This window comes from Oryx dammah, unplaced genomic scaffold, assembly GCF_014754425.2.
Source record: "Oryx dammah isolate SB20612 unplaced genomic scaffold, SCBI_Odam_1.1 HiC_scaffold_29, whole genome shotgun sequence".
Taxonomy (NCBI): Eukaryota; Metazoa; Chordata; class Mammalia; order Artiodactyla; family Bovidae; genus Oryx; species Oryx dammah.
This window is the reverse complement of record NW_024070213.1, coordinates 52,866,261-52,888,389: the sequence shown is the minus strand read 5'-3', so window position 1 is coordinate 52,888,389 and position 22,129 is coordinate 52,866,261. Positions and strand designations below refer to the sequence as shown.

At 43.3% G+C, this 22,129-nt stretch overlaps 1 protein-coding gene across 3 annotated transcripts in view; it reads left to right on the top strand.

Moving 5' to 3' along the window:
* The first annotated feature begins 7,981 nt into the window (after positions 1-7,981).
* Positions 7,982-22,129, top strand: part of CHPT1 (choline phosphotransferase 1) — a 28,543-nt gene continuing 14,395 nt past the window's right edge. For 2 of the 3 annotated variants that reach the window (XM_040234870.1, XM_040234871.1), the window contains exons 1-3: positions 7,982-8,375; positions 19,581-19,728; positions 20,018-20,159. In XM_040234870.1, the coding sequence (XP_040090804.1) occupies positions 8,103-8,375; positions 19,581-19,728; positions 20,018-20,159 (563 nt within the window). In that variant the 5' untranslated portion in view covers positions 7,982-8,102. The remainder of the gene's footprint in view (positions 8,376-19,580; positions 19,729-20,017; positions 20,160-22,129) is intronic. The other variant, XR_005719926.1, reaches the window with a different exon arrangement.

The following is a 22,129-nucleotide window of genomic DNA, read 5'->3' as shown; positions in this document are numbered from 1 at the left end:
TGTGGGCCTTTTCCTTTTCTACTCCCAAGGAAGAATGAACTGGCAAGCATATATATCCTGAGGCCCAATGGGTGGCCTAGTGAAGTGAAGTCACTCAGTCATGTCCGTCTCTTTGTGATCCCATGGACTGGAGCCCACCAGGGCTCCATGGGATTCTCCAGGCAAGAATACTGGAGTGAGTTGCCATTTCCTTATCCAGGGGTTCTTCCCGACCCAGGGATCAAACCCAGGTCTCCTGCATTGCAGGTGAATTCTTTACCGTCTGAGCCTAGGGACGCTTATTTTTCAGGGAGTCGGGATGTGGAGGGTGTGACTGAGGCTGCACATGAGGCAGGGCATCTGCGTGTGTGTCCCTGAGACCCCTCGTGGTGCAGGGAAGAGCAGGGTGGAAAGCACACATCCCGGCAAGTATCTTTGAAGACTGATAATCCAACATGCAATCTAGCCTTCTGACACTTCCCTGGTGATCCAGTGGTTGTGACTCCCTGCTTCCACTGCAGAGAGAATGGGTTTGATCCCTGGTCAGGGAACTAAGATCCTGCATGCTGTGCAGCCCAGCCAAATAAATAAATGAATAAATACAAATAAGGACTTGTACTCAGTTGTCATAATTTAATAAGGTTAATTTTTTTAAAACAATCTAGACTTCCAGGTCATTATGAGGGTATCCCCCTCAGAAAACTGGAGGATACAACCATTGTATTAACCATTCATTAGATTTATATTCATGTATCTGAGCTATAAAAAGGAGGGGTCAGCCTGCCCCCAGCCACCTTCGTTCCCTTTCCTGAGTCCCCTCTTCCCTCTCCCCTACCAGCCACCATCACTCTTACCTCTCCACTATCACCAGTTCTCTCCTGACTCCAGGCCTGACCACCCATCTCCTTCCTCACTTCAGTTCCTTTGCATCGAATCTTCAAAACACAAATTTGGCTTTCTTTTCCTAGGAGTAGGAGTCGAATTGTTTCGTTGTTTAGTCGCTAAGTCATGTCCCACTCTTGCGACCCCATGGACTGTGGCCTGCCAGGCTTCTCTGTCCATGGGATTCTCCAGGCAAGAATACTAGAATGGGTTGCCATTTCCTTCTCCAGGGGATCTTCCTGACCCAGGAACCGAACCTGGGTCTCCTGCATTGCAGGCAGACTTTTTACTGATGGAGCTACGAGGGTAGCCCAGGAGTAGAATAAGGAGTAAGAAAACCAGACGGCCTTCTCACCAACCCTCCCTTATAACATTCCTTGACCCTAAACTGAGCTCTGCCTTTATTTCCTTGTTTTATCTGGAGCACTAATTACCATCCTTGTACCAAAGAGTCGGCTGATTGCTATGCGTAGGTATTTATAAAATTCCTTTGTGGCTCAGCTGGTAAAGAATCCGCCTTCAATGTGGGAAACCTGGGATCGATCCCTGGGTTGAGAAGATCCCCTGGAGAAGGGAAAGGCTACCCACTCCAGTATTCAGACCTGGAGAATTCCAGGGACTGTATATACCATGGGGTCGCAAACAGTCTGACACAACTGAGCAAGTTTCACTTTCACTTGTGTATCAATAATTGAATTTTGATAACTTACACTGGATTAGAGAAACAAACCCACTAATGGAATGACCAATTCTCCTGATTCTGGGGGGCAGTCATCACCCTCTTAAATTCACCTGATGATCTCTCTCTGTCCCTAAATGCCTTGACTTGAGAAACTTTTGGCCTAGATAAAGATTTTTCTTCTATCTGGAGTTGATTGCTAGGGACAAAACACCAGGCAAGTGGCAGGAGTTAAACACTGCCAAAGGGGTCACTCAGCATGTGGCTTGGGGCATTGGTGGACTCATGTCTTTAAAGGCAAAAACTCTCCCCTCAAGTGCGTGATTGACCATAGCTTCTTTTTCTCTCAAGCAATAGCTTTAGAGAAGTCTTTCTGTTCTTTGTAGGTAAGCACTTACATAGGCAAGAGATTTCTTCCTTCCAGCCTTCTCCTCTTATCTTCATCCTAGTCTTGGAGACCAAGAAAATATCTTAAAGACATTACATATAAATTTTAAAATGTTGGCTTAATATTTTTTAAGTTAATGGGAAAAAACACAAAGAAAAATGGAAAAATAAACAGGAGTTACCAGCAACACTGTGACAAAGAAAAAGCCACTCTTCCAGCTCTGCAAGGCATCCCTTTTGGACAACTGGGACGAGGAGTGATTGGAAGGGAGCCATGTTTCAAAATAAACCAAAGCTGATTTGGAGTCATGTGGTCATTTGGAAAATTCCAAGCACTAGAGAGCCAAATAATGTATCCCCTGCAGTATATGGGATGAAGTGCCCCTGGGCTGATCATCCTAGCCTCATTCCTGCATGTCCACTGGGGGGTCACTGAAAATTCAGTTCTCATTCCTGTGTGGGGCAATACCGTTGAGTTGGAGGCAGGTGGGGTAATGGTGGAGGTTGCCAAGAAGGGGCAGAGCCTCTCTATGTGGGGTTATTTTTATGTACTCAATAGCTTATGGCTTCTTAATAGTTCATGGGGTCCCAGGTGGTGCTAGTGGTAAAGAACCTGCCTGCCAATGCAGGAGATGTAAGCGATGTGGGTTTGATCCCTGGGTCAGGAAGATCCCCTGGAGGAGGGCATGGCAACCCACTCCAGTAGTCTTGCCTGGAGAATCCCATGGACAGAGGAGCCTGGTGGGCTACAGTCCATAAGGTTGCAAAGAGCTAACTATAATAGCTCACAGTTAGGGTTCACGGAACATTGTGTTGCAGTAGAATCCAAGAGTTCATTAGTGAGACAAGTTGTTGTATGAATCTTTCCATAAATGTCAAGTCTTCATAGTGGCCAGCATGAACTCTGACCCACAGTCTTTAGTAACTCCACTCCCTGAAGAAGTTAAGCAACAGTGATGGACAGACCAGGAGGGTGAGGCTAGGATGGGCTCATCGAAGGCCAAGACCCAGGATCATTGTCAAGTAGGAGGGAGGAAAGGAGCACAGACGAACACATTAATATGTGTACAGAGGGAAGGGCAGTCAAGTGCAACGAGACAGAAATGAAGCCAGAAACAACCACACCAGGCAAGGAACTAAGGAAAGAGGAAATGGAAATGAGAAAATCAACAACAGAAGGAAAAGAGCACCTGTTTCTGTGCTTCACTGGGATTATCTCCTGCATGGGCTCTTCACACTCAACAGCCCTCCTCTTGGCAGAAAAAAGGAAAATGGTGGACAGGATGTGAGAGCCCAGCCTGAAGCCACTACTACAACCCTCACTTGCTTATTTGTTAAAGTTTATCCATGTTACCTTCTTCTCCAAGATATATGCATTTATTAAACAGAAAACTACTTTTTCTTCCCAGATCTTCAAATGGATGTCATTCGTCATAGTGTCAGGGAGCTAAATGTTTCCCAGTCTGGAAAGCACAGTATAACGGAAAACCTCATCAACAATTAGCAACTGGGACTCTCCTGATGGTCCAGTGGTTAGGACTCCGCATTTCCACTGCAGGGGGCGTGGGTTCGATCTCTGGTAGGGCAAATAAGATCCTGCATGCCACAAAAAACAAAACAAATGAAACAATGACCAACAAAATAGATCTCAATTCCACTGTAGATGGTATTATTTAATCAGTTTAATACACATGCGTATTAGTTGCTCAGTTGTAACCATCTCTTAGCGACCCCATGGACTGTAGCATGCTGGACTCCTCTGTCCATGGAATTCTCCAGGCAAGAATACTGGAGTGGGTTGCCATTTTCTTTTCCAGGGGATCTACCTGACCTAGGGACTGAACCTGGGTCTCCTGCATTGCAGGCAGATTCTTTACCGTCTGGACCACAAGGGAAGCCCTTAATACACATATGTAATATAAAATAGAAAAATTTAATCTATCTGTATATCCCTTCTTTGTCTTGGAAAGCACCATTTAACCAAAATTAAGTGAGCCAACCTCGTCTTTCTCATCCTTTAATTGTCCACAGCCCTGTCTCTCCTCATTCTGCTCCTGGGCCCTGCTCCAAGCCATGCCTCCACCCAAGCCTTCTAAGACTGAATATCCTTCAGTCCCTTATGACTCAACATGGGGTCTGGTTTCCAGTAGCATCAGCTTTACTTGGGAGCTCGTTAGGCTGAAAACCTTCCCTGCACTTTCTCTCCAGATTTGCTAACTTAGAACATGCCTCATCTGGAGAAGGCAATGGCACCCCACTCCAGTACTCTTGCCTGGAAAATCCCATGGACGGAGGAGCCTGGTGGGCTGCAGTCCATGGGGTCGCTAAGAGTTGAATACGACTGAGCGACTTCACTTTCACGCATTGGAGAAGGAAATGGCAACCCACTCCAGTGTTCTTGCCTGGAGAATCCCAGGGATGGGGGAGCCTGGTGGGCCGCCGTCTATGGGGTCGCACAGAGTCGGACACGACTGGAGCGACTGAGCAGCAGCAGCAGCAGTCACCTGCCTCATCACAGCTCTCCAGGGCTTCCTCTGCTCGTCCATGCTGGGGGCGGGCAGCTCCAGCCGTCTCTCACAAGTTCCTTTCATGGCTCTTTGTCTGTAGTCACTCTCTCTCAGCTGTCTCAGAGGAGAAACTTTCTGATAAAAGCATCGTTCCTAAGGTGTTTCTGATAACGACCTAACCTAACATGGAAATCTGACCTACCTACTTATCCTAAAAGCCCCAATCCAAAGATAAGAATAACTCATTTTGGGGCTTTACCACAAATTGCTGAAGAAGGAATTTTTGAGGAAGGAGATTCCCTCCAATGCTCCTCAAGTCATACCATGGAAAACATTTTAAAGCAGTGGGATGAGAACTCAGAAAACAATCATAAATAAAAAACAGTTAAAGGATATAAATAGGACAGACCGCTAAGAACTGTGTCTCTGAGGAAAATCAGTTTCCAACCATAAATTGCTTTCGAAATATCAGATAAAAAACACAATTACAACATCTCAGGGATTCTATTGTGAAATTTGCTTTTCTGATCTTGATCCAGAAATTAAGCATTTCTAGAGAAGACAGCAAATGTTTTTGTCAATCTATTATTGAACAGTTTATGTCCACTCATGTATTTTGTAAGGCACCATGGTTCTATAAAAGTTGGACTTTACAGTCACAAAGTACAGAACTATAAAAACAAATTAAACCAGAGCACGTAAATGAGAAAAGGCAAGGATTTACACCACAGAACTATACTAATCTTCATAAATACTCCAGCCTGCGGGTCCAAAGCTCTAAACTTACACACATAGCTTGACTCTCTGAAAGATAAGATTCTGCTACACTGAAAATCTAGCCAGGTGATTTTTTGATTGCAACACGTGCCTTTCCAAACCAATGAAATTTAGGGGCTTTTTGAAGCAGTTATTTTACACTTAATCTGGCTACATGAGACCAGAACATTTTGTGAAAAGTTGATCTAAATGCTGAGGAAGAAGATTTGAAATATGATTGCAAGTTACACAAAAAGAACTGGTAGTTAAACCAAGATAAACCACCAAATAAAAACTTATGGATGTCTCTTGTACTGAGGATAATGTAAGACATTACTATTGGGAAGGGCTGGCTGAAGAGTACAAGGAATCTCTCTGTACAATTTTTGCAACTTTCTGTGACTCTATAAAAACAAAAAAGTTTTAAATGTATGGATATCTACTCAGTATCAAGCACTGAGGAACACACTCAGTGCAGGGATACAATCCTTGTACTCCGAGCTGGACAAGAAGGAGATCCGTACATAAACAAGTGCCTCAAGGCAGAGTGAATTACAAGGTATAAAGGACTCTGTGTACAAGCAGGAGAGATCAAACTGGAAGAATATGAGAGGCCATTTCAGAGAAGGCAGAATTTAAGCTGAACCTTGACCGATGAGCAATGCTGTGGGGGTGATGAGAGATGGAGGGTACTCTCCAAGCCCAGGAAGCAAAGTGGGACATGAGGAAGTGCTGGGTATACTTGGGAACTGCTAATGGACCCATGAAGCTGGAGCATCAGCTTAGGGAGAGGAGTGAGGGAAGAGACACTTGGGAAATAAGACTGGGAAAGGAAGATTGGGCTTTCGAATGCCAAGCTAGAGAGGTTGGACTTTACCAAAGTCTTCCTGGCAAGAGAATGCATCATTAAACAATAATTTTTTTTAAAGAAAGAACTTTGACGTATATGAAATGTGTTTATTTTTTAAACTAGCTTTTGGCTGCACTGCACAGCATGTGGACTCTTAGTTCCATGACCAGGGATCAAACTTGAGCCCCCTGCATTGAAGGCACAGAGTCCCAACCACTGGACCACCCGGAAATTCCTTATATGATCTGGGTACTATTCAATCTGGATTTTATTCTAGGGAAATACCTTTTCCCAGCTTGCCCTTTCATTCTCGTTATGATGGTTTTGATCTATAAAGTTATCTGTAACATAGTTAAATTTATTAAACTGAAAAAGGATTTTTCCTTGACTCACTTGTGACTCTGCCAAGTTAAAAGATAGATATCTCCAAGTTTACTGTACAAAAACCCCAACAGAGTTAAGAATGAATCTCTATCATTCTGATTCCTTTCCTGCATTTGTATCATTTTTCACATAAGAGACTAGGAAATGGATATTCCATGCATGGTTTGGTCTACAGACACCCTTCTATTCCTCTAAAGAAGGGATTGCCAAATTTTTTTCAGTAAAATGCTAGATGGTCAATATTGTAGTCTTTTCAGGCTATATGGTCTCTGTTACAACCATTAAAATTTGCCCTTGGAGCATGAAAGCAGTCATAAATAGTATGTAAGGCATAAACATGGCTTTATTAGTGGCACTGAAATATGAATTTCATGTTATTTTGCATCACAGAAAAAAATTCTTTTTTTAATCATTTAAAGTCTAAAAACCATCCGTAGTTTATAAGCTGTATGGGAACAGGTGGTGGGCTGGGTAGTAGTTTGTTAGCCCATCTCCAAGGTGTTGTGGTGGCATCTGTCCTATCCGCTGATAACCACTGCCCAACACGACTGTCACTAAGCAGCTTCTGAGTTAGTTCACTTAGAGAAGTGCCTACTGATAAGAACCCTGAGGTGAAGAAAAGGCAAGTGGCAGGCTTGTCGCTGGTTGTGCAAAATGATATGTTTATGACAGGCTGTCCCTTGGTCTAAAGAGTGCATTGTGAGGTAAGGAGCTGGTGAACTGCCATTGTGTGGCGGGCAGTGGAAGGAAGGTACCACCTGGATCCTTGTCTTTGGGGGGAATGGTGTGTGTAAAAAAAACATGGTTATCGGTATGGGCTGCTCTGAAAAATAGGCATTTGAGTTCTAACCATTCAGTCCCCTTGTTAGACGGTGTTTCTAAATCCTGATTGGTAGTTCCCATATCTTGGAATCTGAACCCTGAACCTTGATCCTTGAACCGGAAAGTGAGAGTTCTCTAGAGCTAATACACGGCCAGGGCCCCCAGTCCTGGGGGTTGGAAGGAAGACCTATCCTATCCCCGTACGTTTATCAAACAGGACCTCTCTATGGGCCAACGGATGGGGCCTTCAAACTGGTGACCCAAGATGGGCAAAAATCATGTTCTCACACAGTATCCCGCCGACCCCGGGTCTGCAGGCAGCGGCGTCCTTCAGTGTGGCTGAAGACCAGGGGGTTCACCAAAGAGGAGAGCCGAGCTATGCACACCGCACGAGTTAGAGGAACCCGCTACTAACTGTCCCGCGGGCGAGACTTCCCTCCGGGGAGCGTCACCAGCGGTCCCGGGAGAAGAATCGGACCTTAGAGGCAGGTGCATCGGGATCTTGGGGGAGTCTGGACCCTTTGTGCGCCAATTAAAAAGTGACGGTCGGTGGAGCCCCGGAGGTGACCCGCAGGCCTGGGCGGACCGGTTGCGCCGGCCGGACCCCTCACGAGGCGGCCCCGCCCCCTCCCCGCGCACCCCTCAGGCCCCGCCCCCTGCGGCCGGCGGCTCTAGGGGCGGGGGCCCCCGGGCCAGGGGCGGCCCGGCCTGACCTCGACCTCGGCCGCGGGCCGGACCGGCGAGTCCCACCCGGCCGGCGCAGGCCCGGGCCCGCGAGCCCCTCCCTCCCCCTGTCCCCGCCCTGGAGCCCCGCGCGGGCGGCGCTCGCTCGCACCGGCGGGGCCCGCAGGCGGCCATGGCGGCGGGCGCCGGGGCCAGGTCGGCGCCGCGCTGGCTGAAGGCGCTGACCGAGCCGCTGAGCGCGGCGCAGCTGCGGCGGCTGGAGGAGCACCGCTACACCGCGGCGGGCGTCTCGCTGCTCGAGCCGCCGCTGCAGCTCTACTGGACCTGGCTGCTCCAGTGGATCCCGCTGTGGATGGCCCCCAACTCCATCACCCTCCTGGGCCTCGCCATCAACATGCTCACCACGCTCGTGCTCATCTCCTACTGCCCCACGGTCACCGAGGAGGTAGGGCCCGCCCACCGCCAGCCGCCCGCGGGCCCCCAACTGCTGCCCACCTTGAGCCGAGCCCCGGCGCAGGTGCAGCCCTGGAGGCTCCCGGGGCGCCCCATCCCCCCCAACCCGCGCACGCGGCGGAGCCGCCCGGGACCGCGGAGGGGTGGACACCGCCTCTGCCCCCGCGCCGTGGCCGCCGCGAGCCTTCTCCGCTCTGCCTGGAGGCTATCACGCCGCTACCCAGTCCTGCGTGTACCCCGAGCCTCCTCCGGACGGCGGAGGGGCTCTCAAGGTCACTGCCCAGTCACGTCCCCCCCCGGGGCGGCGGACGGGCTGTCTCGCTCGGCCACTGCGAGCGAGGGGCCTGCCTGTCTGGCCGCCGCCCCATTCTGCGCCAAGTTGGGGGTGGGGTGGACAAGCCGTCGGTGACTTTGCCCACTGGTCACTGAACACCCCCAGGTCCCTCCCTCCTGGCCTTAGGGCTTGTGGTTGGGTTGGCCAAGCCCGAAATGCCCTTTGGACACTTTTATACTTAACCGTCTGTTTCTCAAAGGTTGTGCTAGTGATCCTGTAATTACTGATAGCGCTGATCAAAGATAAGTTACTTTTAAGAGATTAACTACTTCCTCTTTCTTCCTTGACTTATTTGTGGAAAGCAAAAGTATGTAAAAAGGTGTAAATGCCTATCATCATGACCCAGGGATCGTAAAAGCCAACGGCTTTTATTAACCATATTTAGCCTGTGTCAGAAGTAAGAGTAAATAACGTGGGCTTTTGACACCTGTTAATCAGAAGCGTCCCTTGGACTGAGTGTGATGGGGGGAGCAGGAGGCAGAGGGGGCCACTCCCATCTATGGCTTTTTAGAATGCCTGGAATAAAGACTACATTGCACGTTCTGTGACATTGCTTTCTTTTCTTTGCCCTCCACAGAGAGATTCCGTTTATAATCATATTTGAGTATAGGTCCTGATCTGTTGGTTGGTTTAGTGGTTAAGTCGTCTCTGACTCTTGCAACCCCATAGACTGCAGCCTGCCAGCCTCCTCTGTCCATGGGATTCTCCAGGCAAGAATACTGGAGTGGTTGCCATTTCCTTCTCCAGGGAGTATAGATCCTGTGGAGAACTAATTTGACTTGAGGTTGGATAGGAATACAGTGCCCTCCATACATGGATCCTTTTTTTTTTTAAGTATTTGATGAAGCCTACATTTTAAACATAGATTGATGGATATGTTAGTTATATTAATATTTGATTTTTCGGCAGGCGTTCCCATTGTCAATTCATTTACATATTGTTTAAAAAATGTAAGTGGAAACCTGTTTGCAGAATTCCCCAGAGGCGGTGTGCCAGAATGGAAGGTGCACTGGGCCAGAAGGGAAGGCCTGGTTCTAATGTGGCTTTGCCACACCATGGAATGACAGACAACATAGGCCTGCTTTCCTCATGTAAAATAGAATTGCCAAACCAATTTCACAAGAATGCAGTGAGGACTAAATGATATATTACATGCAGATAAATGTAGAAAATTAGAATTTGTTCAACCTGTTAAAAATATTACTGTTATGAAAAATGTCCTGCAAACTTTTATAATAAAGTTTAGCTTTTATTGGGCCTTGGTTTGGCTAACAACATTTGAATGTTTCTATTTGCCAGTTAAATCATGAACTCTTCAATATTAATTTAATAACCATCTGTTGAGCACTTCCAAAGAGCAGGACAGGCAGAAAAGTCCAGGAGATTCTGTTCAGGGATGACAGGGGGTGGGGCCTGATGGAACAGGTTAAATTAATTTTTAGGCTATGCCTCATTCATTCAAAAAAAAGGAAAAAAGGAAAGAGGTGGCAGACAGGGAGGATCTGAGGGACTTGAAAAAAAAAGAAATCAGAATGACCCAAAAGCAGGAAGTAAAGTTTGAAAAAACAAGATGAAACTGAGAAGTATTTCTGAAGCGTAATTAGATCCTGCACATGCTTCTAAGTGGCTGTAGCAGTGAGGGGAAACACCATTGCAGGAGTCACGCTGCCTGTCTGATAATAGCCCAGCAAGACCACAAAAGGAGCGTCGCAGTTCATAGGCCCCAGAGACAGGATCTGACAAGGTTCAGATCTAAGAAGGCCTGACTACAAAGCCCGATTCTTTTTACCACATATCACCACTGTCTCATCTGCAGTTCTTTCCTTTCTGGGTGATCTGCAGGAAAAATACCTTGTGTTTTATGTAATGCATATCAGGTGTGTAATATGCTTTCATACTCATTGTTGCATGTTCCTATATCAAGGGTATTTTTTGGGACTTCTCCTGGCAGTCCAGTGGTTAAGACTCCATGCTTCTAATGCAGGCTGGGGCTGGAGAGAGGGGTTCAATCCTGGTTGAGAAATTAAGATCCCACATGCCATGCAGTGCAGCCAAAAAAAAATTTTTTTTAAGATTTCTTTCCTTCTTGTCCCTCTCTTTTCTCCTTCCTCTTTCTTTCTCCTGTCCCACTTCATCTCTCAGTGTCCATTCCTAACACTACCTCCTTAGGAAATCTTTCTTCCTTCCCTGAAGTCAAATCAACTACTCAATCCTATGAACTTCCATAATAATAGCAATGATAACTAACATTCTGGAGAAGGAAATGGCAACCCACTCCAGGACTCTTGCCTGGAAAATCCCTGGCAGGCTACAGTCCATGGGGTCGCAAAGAGTCGGACATGACTGAGTGACTTCACTTTTTAACTAACATTTACAGGGAATTACTCACGTACTTGGGGCTTCCCAGATGGTGCTAGTCTCTTACACCTGCCCGCCAATGCAGGAGATGTAAGAGATGGTTTCGATCCCTGTCGGGAAGATTCCCCTGAAGGAGGGCCTGGCAACCCACTCCATTATTCTTGCCTGGAAAATCCCATGGACAGAGGAACCATGGAGGCTGCAGCCCATAGTGCTGCACAGAATCGGGCATGACTGAAGGAACTTAACACTCACATGCACACTCTTATGTGCTAGGTGTTCATTTAAACTGCTTTTGTCTATTATCTCATTTAATCCTCTCCACAACTTTATGAAAAGGTACTACTATTATCTTCATTTTATAGATGAGGAAACTAAAGGGAAATAAATTAACCTCTTTAAACTGAGTCCAGGATTCCACACTGGAAAACTATACTTCTGCTACAGGGCTTTGTAGCTCTCCTGTGGAACTTCTCCATTTTATTTTGGTTATGTGTGTGATGTGATGTTTGGTTATATATGTCCTTATTGAGTAAGACAGTCTACCATATTTTAGCTTCAGACAGCAATCGCCCGTTTATTTGAACATTCTCCACAGCACAGTGCCTTGTGTAAAGTAGACGCTTGATAAATATTTGCTAAACTTTTGACTGTGTGCAGGAAATAGCAATTTATAATCTTGGGAGATTATGTTTTTCCATCCATATTTAGGTTTAGCTTGTTTCAGATTAAATACTTATCAATTTGGTCCAGGGAGTTTTGACATGCGTATGCAAGAGTCAGGGCAAACAGAAAACAAGAACTGAATTGCGTCCCCTCTCGCTGAGAAAATTTGGTGATTCGAGTCTGGTTCTTCGGGCTCCAGCTTAGTAGCATTCTTTACCACAAAACACTCCTATGCTTATTTTTGACTGGCATAAACTGTGGCTCCATTCCCTTTTCGGCTTTCTTGAGTAAATGTTTTTGCTCTGCCCTCTTGCTATCTGTATATAAATCCATGTGACTGCTATTAAGAGTGTGTTTCTAGCAGATTGGTGCCCAGCATAGGGCTGGGTCAAAGGGCCTCGAATAATTTCTTTTCTTTATGATATGAATCGAAAGCAAGTGTATCTGAGGAGATATTTACAGCCTTAAGAAATGGTTTGTTCTCTGTCTAAATAATTCAGATTCAAGTGGCCTTTGGACTATAAAGAATTATTTGTTGGAGGAATAATAAGAAAAGGCAATAACCTAGTCAAATTCTGTTACAGGTTTGGTTTCTTTGAAATCTAGAATATTTCTTTTCAGTTCAGTAACTTATGAAGCGTCATTTATGAAGGCAGGACTCTTGTGAGAGAGTGGCCTCTCGTACTAAAACAGGATACCTCGCAGGAGGTGAAAGTTCTAGAAGCAGGGCAGGGAGTAGAGTGAGGCAGGCAGGCACAGACAACCCTGAGAGTCGAAAATGCCTCCTTCAATTCTGCAGCCACTGTGCCTTGCTGGCCTCACTCTAATCCCAGTGCTGTCCAGAAGGAGCTTCTGCTGGTGGTGTAGATAGAGGTAGCTCTGATGCCTGTGGCTTTCCTGTACTTGATTCCCAAAGAACAAACTGTTTCCCCTTTAGGATTCTGGTTCAAGTGTGGATAAAACATGGCCTTGTGAGTACGGAAGGAGCTTTAAATCCTGCTCCTGGTGGGTTTGACCTGGGCAGAAGCTCCAACCACCTGGGTTCTGTGAAGTTACAGAGCGAAACAGATGTGAAGGTACCCAAAGGAGTTGATGGTGACGGTAGATCTGTCCAGGGCTTCTCTTCGCTCCCCTCCCTGCCTATTTCCCTTTGCCTAGGGCGAGGCTGGCATTGTCAACAAGAATTCTAGTAAATGCCCCAAGAGGTTTTTAAAAAGAATACAACTGCTTACACTAAGCTTAAAAGAAGGAATGCTGTCTTTCAAGTACAGATTTCTGAAGTCCTGAGAAAGCCCCTCTGGCCCTGGAGTTGGTTGAACGCTGTGGGGTGTTCGTGTCCTGCCTGGTTTCCACCCCCAGCTGGTAACCTGCCTCGTTTTATGAAGGGGGGTGTGCTCCTCTCAAGCGCTGGCCCCTGCCCTGAGCTGAGGCCACAGGATGGGGTAAACCAGTGAGCTGCCAGGGCCTTCGTGCTGGCAGGGATGGAGAGGGACTCTTGGCTTCCTGTCCACCAAGCCTCTGGAGCCTCCCCAGCCTCGGTTCCAGTGGGAACCTTCCCTCTGTAAACAACAAAGTGCCTCTGGTCACAGGCTCAGCTGTGTCACAGGCACATAATACAGGTTAGAGCAGTCAGATTAGCAGTCTATTAAAATTCCGTGAGTTTTCTCTCAAAAATCACTAGACTCGGGTATACCTGTGGCTGATTCATGTTGATGTTTGGCAGAAACCAACACAATACTGTAAAGCAATTCTCTTTCAATTAAAAATAAATAAATTATATTTTAAAAAAATCACTAGACTCACCCAGCTGGGTACAAAGTCCACCTTCTAACGCTGTACCAGCATTACAGTTTTTCACACATGCCTGATCTTTGTCTAAATGCAGTTTTTATTTTTTATGGAGAGAGAAGTCAACTGATGTTTGGATGATTGAAGTCTCTCCATTACCAGCTGACCCAGTGGTTACTGGTTATGTAATATCTTTTGCATCTGTATCAACTTACACCCAAGGCCATATAAAGCAAAGAGGACTTTTTAAGTGTGAAAATTCATATAAGCAAGTATGTATAGTTTCAGTATTTCCTAAATTTTAATTTGGGAACATTTTTGCTTTTGTGTATTACCCATACTGTTTTTCTTCACATAAACTTTAAATCTACTCCTTAAAAACTTAGACTCAAAGCCTTAATAGCTGTATAATTACAGGTTTGATAGCTATGCTAGCTAGTTTTTAAATTATTATTGTTAAAATAGATTAAAGACATAAGTATTAAAATGAAAGTTTACCTAAGAATCACTCAAAAAGTATCTTATATAGTATCAGAAATAATAATAACTAAAATTTACTGAGCTCTTCCCATATGCCAGGCACTTTTCTAAGCACTTGACATGTAATAATTCATTTAATTCTCACAGTGAGCTGAGAACAGTGATTATTCCCATTTTTCGTAAAGGGAAGCTGAAGCACTGAGAGGTAAAGTAGCTCATTCAAGGATCATTTGCAGGTGGAGTACAGAGTATATACGCCTATCCAGTCTGCACAAAAGCCCCAAGACATGTATTCTTAAATTTGGCAACCATTTTACTGAATAGTTATGAGGTAACCCGTTACTTAATCATCAGGTGATTTTAATTATCTAGTTATATAGTTCCCATGGTATATATAGCAGGTTTTAAAACCAGAGAACACACCTCCTACTCCGGAGAGGATTCTATTCTCATATTAAAGATGAGGCCTTGGAGACTACCTAGGTTAGCCTTTTCATTTACAGAAAAACCTAAGAATGTGTTCCTCCAAAATCCAGTATTCTAGGGTCTGAGCTATAAGTTAAATTTGTCCAGTGTGCCGAAATGTGTTCACTGATCACTTTCTAAGTCTCTTTTTCCTTTTCCTGATGTGTGTGCTCATTCAAACACACAAATAAAAAGGATGTACAATACCCGGAATAGATAATTGATCTATATATGAGTGTTCTCTGATCCAGAGTTATTTTGAACAAAAACAGTTGCCACATGTTCTAGTTCAAATCTCTGATTTCTCTAATCCTTTAATTTAAGTAGCTAGAAAAAGTAAAATTTCCCAAATATTTAAGTTTTATATAGTTCTTTTTTAGTGATGTAACTGACAAGCAATTTAAATTTATTAGTGTTTTTTTAATGACATGAACTTATGATTATTTCTTAGTAATTATTTTATTTTCTAGAATAAACTTATAATCTTCCATACAATCATGTAAGATTCATCATTAGTAAGATTGAGATTGAAGTCACTCAGTTGTGTCCGACTCATAGCGACCCCATGGACTGCAGCCTACCAGGCTCCTCCGTCCATGGGATTTTCCAGGCAAGAGTACTGGAGTGGGTTGCCATTTCCTTCTCCAGGGGATCTTCCCGACCCAGGGATCGAAGCCAGGTCTCCTGCTTTGTAGACAGACGCTTTACCACCTGAGCCACCAGAGAAGTCGATATTATTTAAAATTGTGATTTACCCACATCATTGAATACCATGCAGTCATGTAAGCAAATGGAATAGATCTTTATGCTTGACTTGGAAAGATTTCTATGATGTATTATAAAGTTCTGATCTGAAAAAATACAGTAGATTTTTTTTTCTTCTGGCCACACCACATGGCTTGTGGGATCTTAGTTTCCTGACCAAGGATCAAACCCATGGCCCCTGCAGTGGAAGCATGGAGTCTTAACTGAACCATCAGGGAATTCCCAGATACAGTAGATATTATAAAGATAATATAATTTAAAACTTTAAATGTTAAGGAGCTCATATGATCTGGAGAAGTTCCACTTTTTGTAATAGCCTCCTTCTATAGAAGTATTCTGATATTAACATATTGCTTATGACTTTATAATTTGTAATCCATGCCCTGATTTTCCTGGGTTTACATTTGAAATTTTTGAAAATAAGTTTGTTTTTTTTTTAACTGAAATTGAGTTGGGATGGCTCTGAAAATCCTGCGTCCACCTGGAGAACTTTCTGGAGTGACCCGCATTTAAAGCAGACTCCTGGAAGGAAGAGGCCCACTGTTCCTGGCAAGAGGATCTCCCGCCTGGGGCCTGTTTTGCAGAGATAACATAATCTGCAAACTGTTTCATAGCTCCCAGGTGGAAATGGAGGTGATGACTGCAGGGAATAGAAAAGATAGGTCCAGCCCCTGCGGCGTTGGGAAGACTGGAAAGGGAATGAACTGGCAGCTGGTGGACTAGTGTGCCTTCGTGGGTTTAAGGAAGGAAGTCTTCTCTCAGCTTGCAGCCAGTTTCCCACTGCTCTGGTTCACTGAACTTGAAATTGTATTTGTGGGGGCAGGAAAGTGCTTCTCAGCAGGTTTGAAAGAATAGATAGGAATCCAGGTGGGAAGCTGCACCTAGTCTGTGTAGCCTGCAGGGCAATAAATCTGATAGACCTCATCTCATGGGCCAGGTCATAAAACTAGGGTTTGCTTCCTGGATCCAGTCTAACTCTTGATGGAACTTTATCACCCATCCCTAAGTTTCACTTTTATCTGTAATAAAAAGAACATAATAGCTGCCTTGTCTCTGTGGATTGCTGTTTCAAACAAAATAATGCATTTTTGAAAGTCCTTTGTTGTACTGTTTAAGATAATGTTACTACCTTTCCAGTCTCTCTTGTAATGACCTGTGGATCATCTGTTCCAGAAACAGGAGCTGGTCATGGACTCATGAATAAACCTTTCACTTTCAGGCCTCTACTTTCATTCCTGCTTAGCCCTCCTCTCTGTCTTTCCTGTTGAAATTCCCCTGCCCCTCTTTCCCTATTTAAACTCTAAATCTTAACTCCATTGATATCCTAGTGAAGTCATGTTAGGCCAGTAAGCCAGTTTTCATTTCCTTTCTCCAAATAAGGGGCAGAGTCTACCCCCAACCGTGGTATCCACGAGTAGCCAAATTTATTTTGGCATGGATTTCTGTTAACACCTTGACCTTTAGACTTGTCTGTTAGATCAGAAGATAGAATCAGGAGCTTTTTAATGTGGACCTTTGGGAGTTGCTTCTTGAGAAGCTCCAAATTTTCCATATAAGAAGGTTCTGTATAAGAAGGGAGAATTGGAACATCCTCAAGTAGATGATTTACTTTCTGTCATTTAGGGGGAAAAGGATTCAGTGGAAAGGAGCTTCCCAGGTGGCACTGTGGTAAAGAATCCACCTGCGAGTGCAGAAGATGCAAGAGACATGGGTTCGATTCCTGGGTTGGAAAGATCCCCTGGAGGAGGGCATGGCAACCCATGCCAGTATTCTTGCCTGGAGAATCCCACGGACAGAGGAACCTGGCAGGCTACATTCCATGGGGTGGCAAAAGAGTTGGACACGGCTTAGTGACTAAACAACAACAGCAGTGTAGCTATTAATACTGGGAATCTAATATTAACAAATGATGAAATGTTTGTTAAAGTTCAAAGTAAACTTTTGTTTACTTTGAAAGATTGAGGAATGAGGTAGCAAGTTGATTGGTTATTTGCAGAATTACCACATAAGCCATACCCTCATTGATATGTCAAATATCATTTTAGAATGTTTAATGACAATAGCTAAAGTAAGATCCTCTGGAGAAGGTAATGACATCCCACTCCAGTACTCTTGCCTGGAAAATTCTGTGGACAGAGGAGGGTTGTAGGCTACAGTCCATGGGGTCGAAAAGAGTCGGACACGACTGAGCAACTTCACTTCACTTCACTTCAAACTTCTTTGAGCACTTATTGCATGCCTGGTGTGTGTAAAGAACTATCTTAAGAATTTTTTCGTTGTGTACAACTACAAGTTTTATTTGTATCTTACAAATGAGATAACCAAAGTTTAGAAAGTTTAAATGACTTGCCCAGGGTCACTTGGCTATTAAATAACAGAGCCAAGAACTCAAACACAGATCTAACTTTGAAACCCTAGGTCTCAACACTTTTGCTATACTTCATTTCTGAGGCAGAATTCTGGGTTGGCCATTGCTTTCATCACATTGGTCCCTGAGGAAGTAGAATACATTTTTTAAGTGCTGAAAGAAAAGAACAGTTGTTTTAAAATCCTTTTTCTCAAATAAATAAAATCCTTTTTCTCTCTTTTGTTGAAATTGCATCATTTCTACTGACCTACCTTCAAGTTCACTGACTCTTTGCTCTGTCATTTTTATCTATGCTTCTGTATGTAATGTGTCTTTTTCTTCTGGCTTCTTAAATGATTTTCTCTTCATCACTGGTCTTCAGTGATTTGATTATGATATGCCTCGGTGGGTTTTTTAAAAAAATACTTATTCTGCTTGGGGTTTGCTGAGCTTCGTGGATATGTGAGTTTATAGGCTTTATCAAATGTGGACATTTCCAGCCATTATTTTTTCTTGTATTTTCCATGTCCAACCCTTTCTTTTCTCTTCTTCTGAGACTGTAATTACATACATCCCACAGGTTACTGAGGCCCAGTTCAATTATTTTTAGCCTTTTTTCTTTCTATGCACAATATTGGATATTTTCCTCTAATAGTCTGTAAATTCACTGATATTTTCTTCTGCAATTTCTAATATGTTGTTAATCTCATATAGTATGTTTTACATTTGAAATATTGTACTTTTCATTCTAGAAATTTCACTGGAGTCTATCATGCTTTTCTTCTACCTTCTTGAACATATGAGCCATATTTATCAGAACTTTCAATGTCCTCTTGTGCAAATTTCACTCTGTCATTCCTGGGTCTGATTGTTTTGATTGATTTTACTCCTAGTTGTCAGCGTATTTTTCTGCTTCTTTGAGTGACTAGTAATTTTTTAATTGGATGCCAAACATTGTGAATTTTATATTCAGGCGTACTAGGTTTGATGGGGTTTTCCTTTAAGATGTACTTTGTCTTGGCTATAGGTAGGTTACCTGGAATCAGTCAGATCCTTTTGAGGCTGGATTTTACATCTGTTAAGGCTATCAGAGAAACCTTTGGTCTAAGGCTAATTTATCCCCACTGCTAAAGCATTACACTTCTGAGAACTCTACCCAGTGCCACAAGTATTACAAGGTCTTTCTGCTGTACCTGGTGGGAATGTGGTTCTTTCCCTGGCCTTCATTAGTAGTTTTTTCTCACTAGGCACAGGTCACTTCTCAGCCAAAGACTCAAAGATCCCCTCTGTAGATCTCTACAACATGTGCCCCTGTCCTTACAAGTGCTCTGAGCCTTGACCTTCCTGAGCTCTGCTCTGTTGCTCCGCAGCACAGCAGGATCACTGGGCTCTTCCAGGTCCCCACTCCTGCCCTGCGGGCTGGATACTGCCCGTCGGCACTAAGCTGGAGTACTTAGGGGGCTCATGTCACTTATTTCCCTTCTGTCAGGGATCACAGTGCTGCGCTGGCTGCAATGTCTGGACGTGGTTGTTTTGTTTATTTGATTGCATTTCCAGCTATCCAAGGTGGGAGAGTAAATCCAGTCCCTAATATTCCATCATAAATGGAAGCAGGGGTCTGTGGTTTGTCTTTAAGTTCTTTTTTCACAGTGGAGACTTACTGAATAATTTCAAATACAGTGCCATATATGAATAGTATTATATTAAAGGAGATGTGGACTAAGAATCAAAATCAGGGTCCTAATCCCCATTCAGTCATTTGACTTTCTGCTTCCCATAGTATAGTCTGTGACCTCCTACCCAATCTAGAGCAATTCATTTCTTAGTTTAATTCATATCTGTAAAAGAGGGTTATGAATGTTCTTTATATCACGCTGAGGTGCTGTAAAGTGAGAACATAAGAAAATGTGTTGGTTGGCTTGAGTTGAGCTGTTTTCAAACAGAAGCTGGCTTATTGTCACTCACCAGTCTTCATTGTTAACATTTCATGTTAGGCACCATACTGGACATACCTTTTATGTGCATTAGGACTCTTCATCTACCAGTCACTGGATGCTATTGATGGGAAACAAGCCAGAAGAACAAATACTTGTTCTCCTTTAGGGGAACTTTTTGACCATGGTTGCGACTCTCTTTCTACAGGTAAGTTAGTGGAGATTTTTTCCTACAGTTGTTTTTTGTTTGTTTTTTAATGATGGCTTAAAAAATGAAATGAACTGAGCTGTTTGGTTTGTTTTGGTTTACATTTGGGAGAAATTTTGCATAGTGTATTTTTTTGTAAATACACTAAAAATGTATGTTCAGTAATTTATTCTTGCCTAATTTTAATGCCAAGATTATGCACCTTAAAATTCTATATTTCTAAACATTCAGTGCCAATTATTTAACTTATTTTAAATACTTAATGGTTTTTAAACCTTATTTCTTTCAGTTTTTATGGCAGTTGGAGCTTCAATTGCTGTTCGCTTAGGAACTCATCCTGACTGGTTGTTTTTCTGCTCTTTTATTGGGATGTTCATGTTTTATTGTGCTCACTGGCAGACTTATGTTTCAGGCGTGTTGAGGTTTGGAAAGTAAGTATGTATTTTAAGTTGTATATTTTGTAAGATATAATAAAATTCATTTTCACTGTCATACTTCATTTATTCATAATAAAGGGAACAAACTGTCAATCATGAATTTAAATTACCTTTTAATTTATTGAAGCATCCATAAATGTTATATCTTAGGTTTAGTCTTTTAGGTGTTCTTCTTGTTATAGTTACATACTTGATGATAATTTTATTTTTTCTCCCTCTCCAACTTACTAGCCCAAGTTCACATTAACAGGAGGAAAAGAAAAATAAGGGATGTGAATAAAGTAGAAAAAGGATATAAAGTACCTAAAAAAGAAGCATTTGGCTAAAAGATAAAATAATGAGATATGAAATCTAAAGGTGTGTCCATAAAGGGGAACCCCTTTACAGCAGTCCTGAACAACAGTAGTCGTGAGAATCTCAGCTGTGGTATACAGTTGGTGAGATAGTGTAAAAGCATCTTGTAATATTTGCCCCTGATGCTTAGACACCAGGAAACAGTGCACAGGATTGGAACTCTGTCCTCTCTCTCTTTCTCATCAGCTCCCTCTTTGCCTGATCCTTTAGTAGCCGTCTCCCTTTGGCTCATTCTCAGCTTTGGCTTCCCCGTCTTCAGATTCTTTCCTGCAGCACTTTAGTGCTTCCTGGGAGAAGCAGTAGCTTTGAGGGAAAAAAAAAAAAAAACTTCTGACAATGATAACTGAAAGGAGAAGCTCAAAACAATGGATCCATTTAGCAGAGTGAAAGCCATTGGCAGTTTTTCACATTGACTTTACATTACAGAATAGTCACAGCTGTCAGCTGTTGAGCACTTGTGTGGTTCTGGTGGTATACTCAGTGCTTTTCATGCCTTTTCTCATTTATTCCTCACATTGACCCTGTTGAGGCTATTACTGCCACTGTACCAGTGAGGCGGAGAAGTTCTGTAACCTCCTTATACTGCTAAAAAAAAGTGTGGAGCCAGGGTTAAACTCAACTCTCCAAACCCCACACTCTTAACGACTGTTGTTCAGTAGCAGCAGTTATTTAATGACTTAGACTTTATCTCTTTGACTTTCAACTTCATTAAAAATCTTTCTGAAATGAATTATTTTACATTCCTGACCTAGTTGTACACTTTATACTCATTTACTGTTGGCTGAGAGCTTAATGTGTGCCTAGAACTGGACATAGAAAGATGAGTCACTTGTGAGTGGAATATGCCAGACAGATTGGGCTAAAAGCATTGTAGGCAGGAGGATGAGGAGAGGAAGTACTCAGAACATTAGGGAAGTGGTTGCTGTGGTTGAGCACTAGACATGTGAGGGACTGGAGGAGATCCTGCACTGCTCAGGGTTTCAAGCGTGTAAAATGCTTACTCTCTATGGCACAGATCCTCCTCTGTATGATTTCACTTTATCAAAGTAAAAGCATCATTGAGCATTGAGTAGGATACACATGGATAGTCCAGCTCAACACTATAAGAAGGATCTATATGTGGGACATCAGCCAAGCCTCTGTAAATACTTACAGAATCAGTATCAACTGTCAATTGGCTAGGATGGATGTCCTGAAAAATCTGTCAATAAACAATAATAAATTTCCCCCCCAAATTAGTCATTTATATAGTTTATCCTAAAAGAGGAAGAATGAAGCTTTCTGTGGTATGAATGATGCATGTGTGAAACCAAGGTTCCTAGCTTGATCCCTGTACATGTCGTTCAGTTCACTGAAAGTTTGTCCTGTAATTTCTGTCAGCTTTCCTAGTTGCTTCTGGTCACTAGTCATACCCTGGAAAAATTATGGATTAACTTAATGGAATTCTGCACTGTTACTTGAAAAAGAGTACAAAATTCTGATAATAAATCATAGGTGTAGGGGAAAGAATGTTGTCTCTGAAGTCATTTTTCTATAGCAGTATCCAGCTGTTTTCAGTATAAGCGTGGAAAAATCACTTCACTTTCTCTTTCCCAAAAAACAGGTATAAT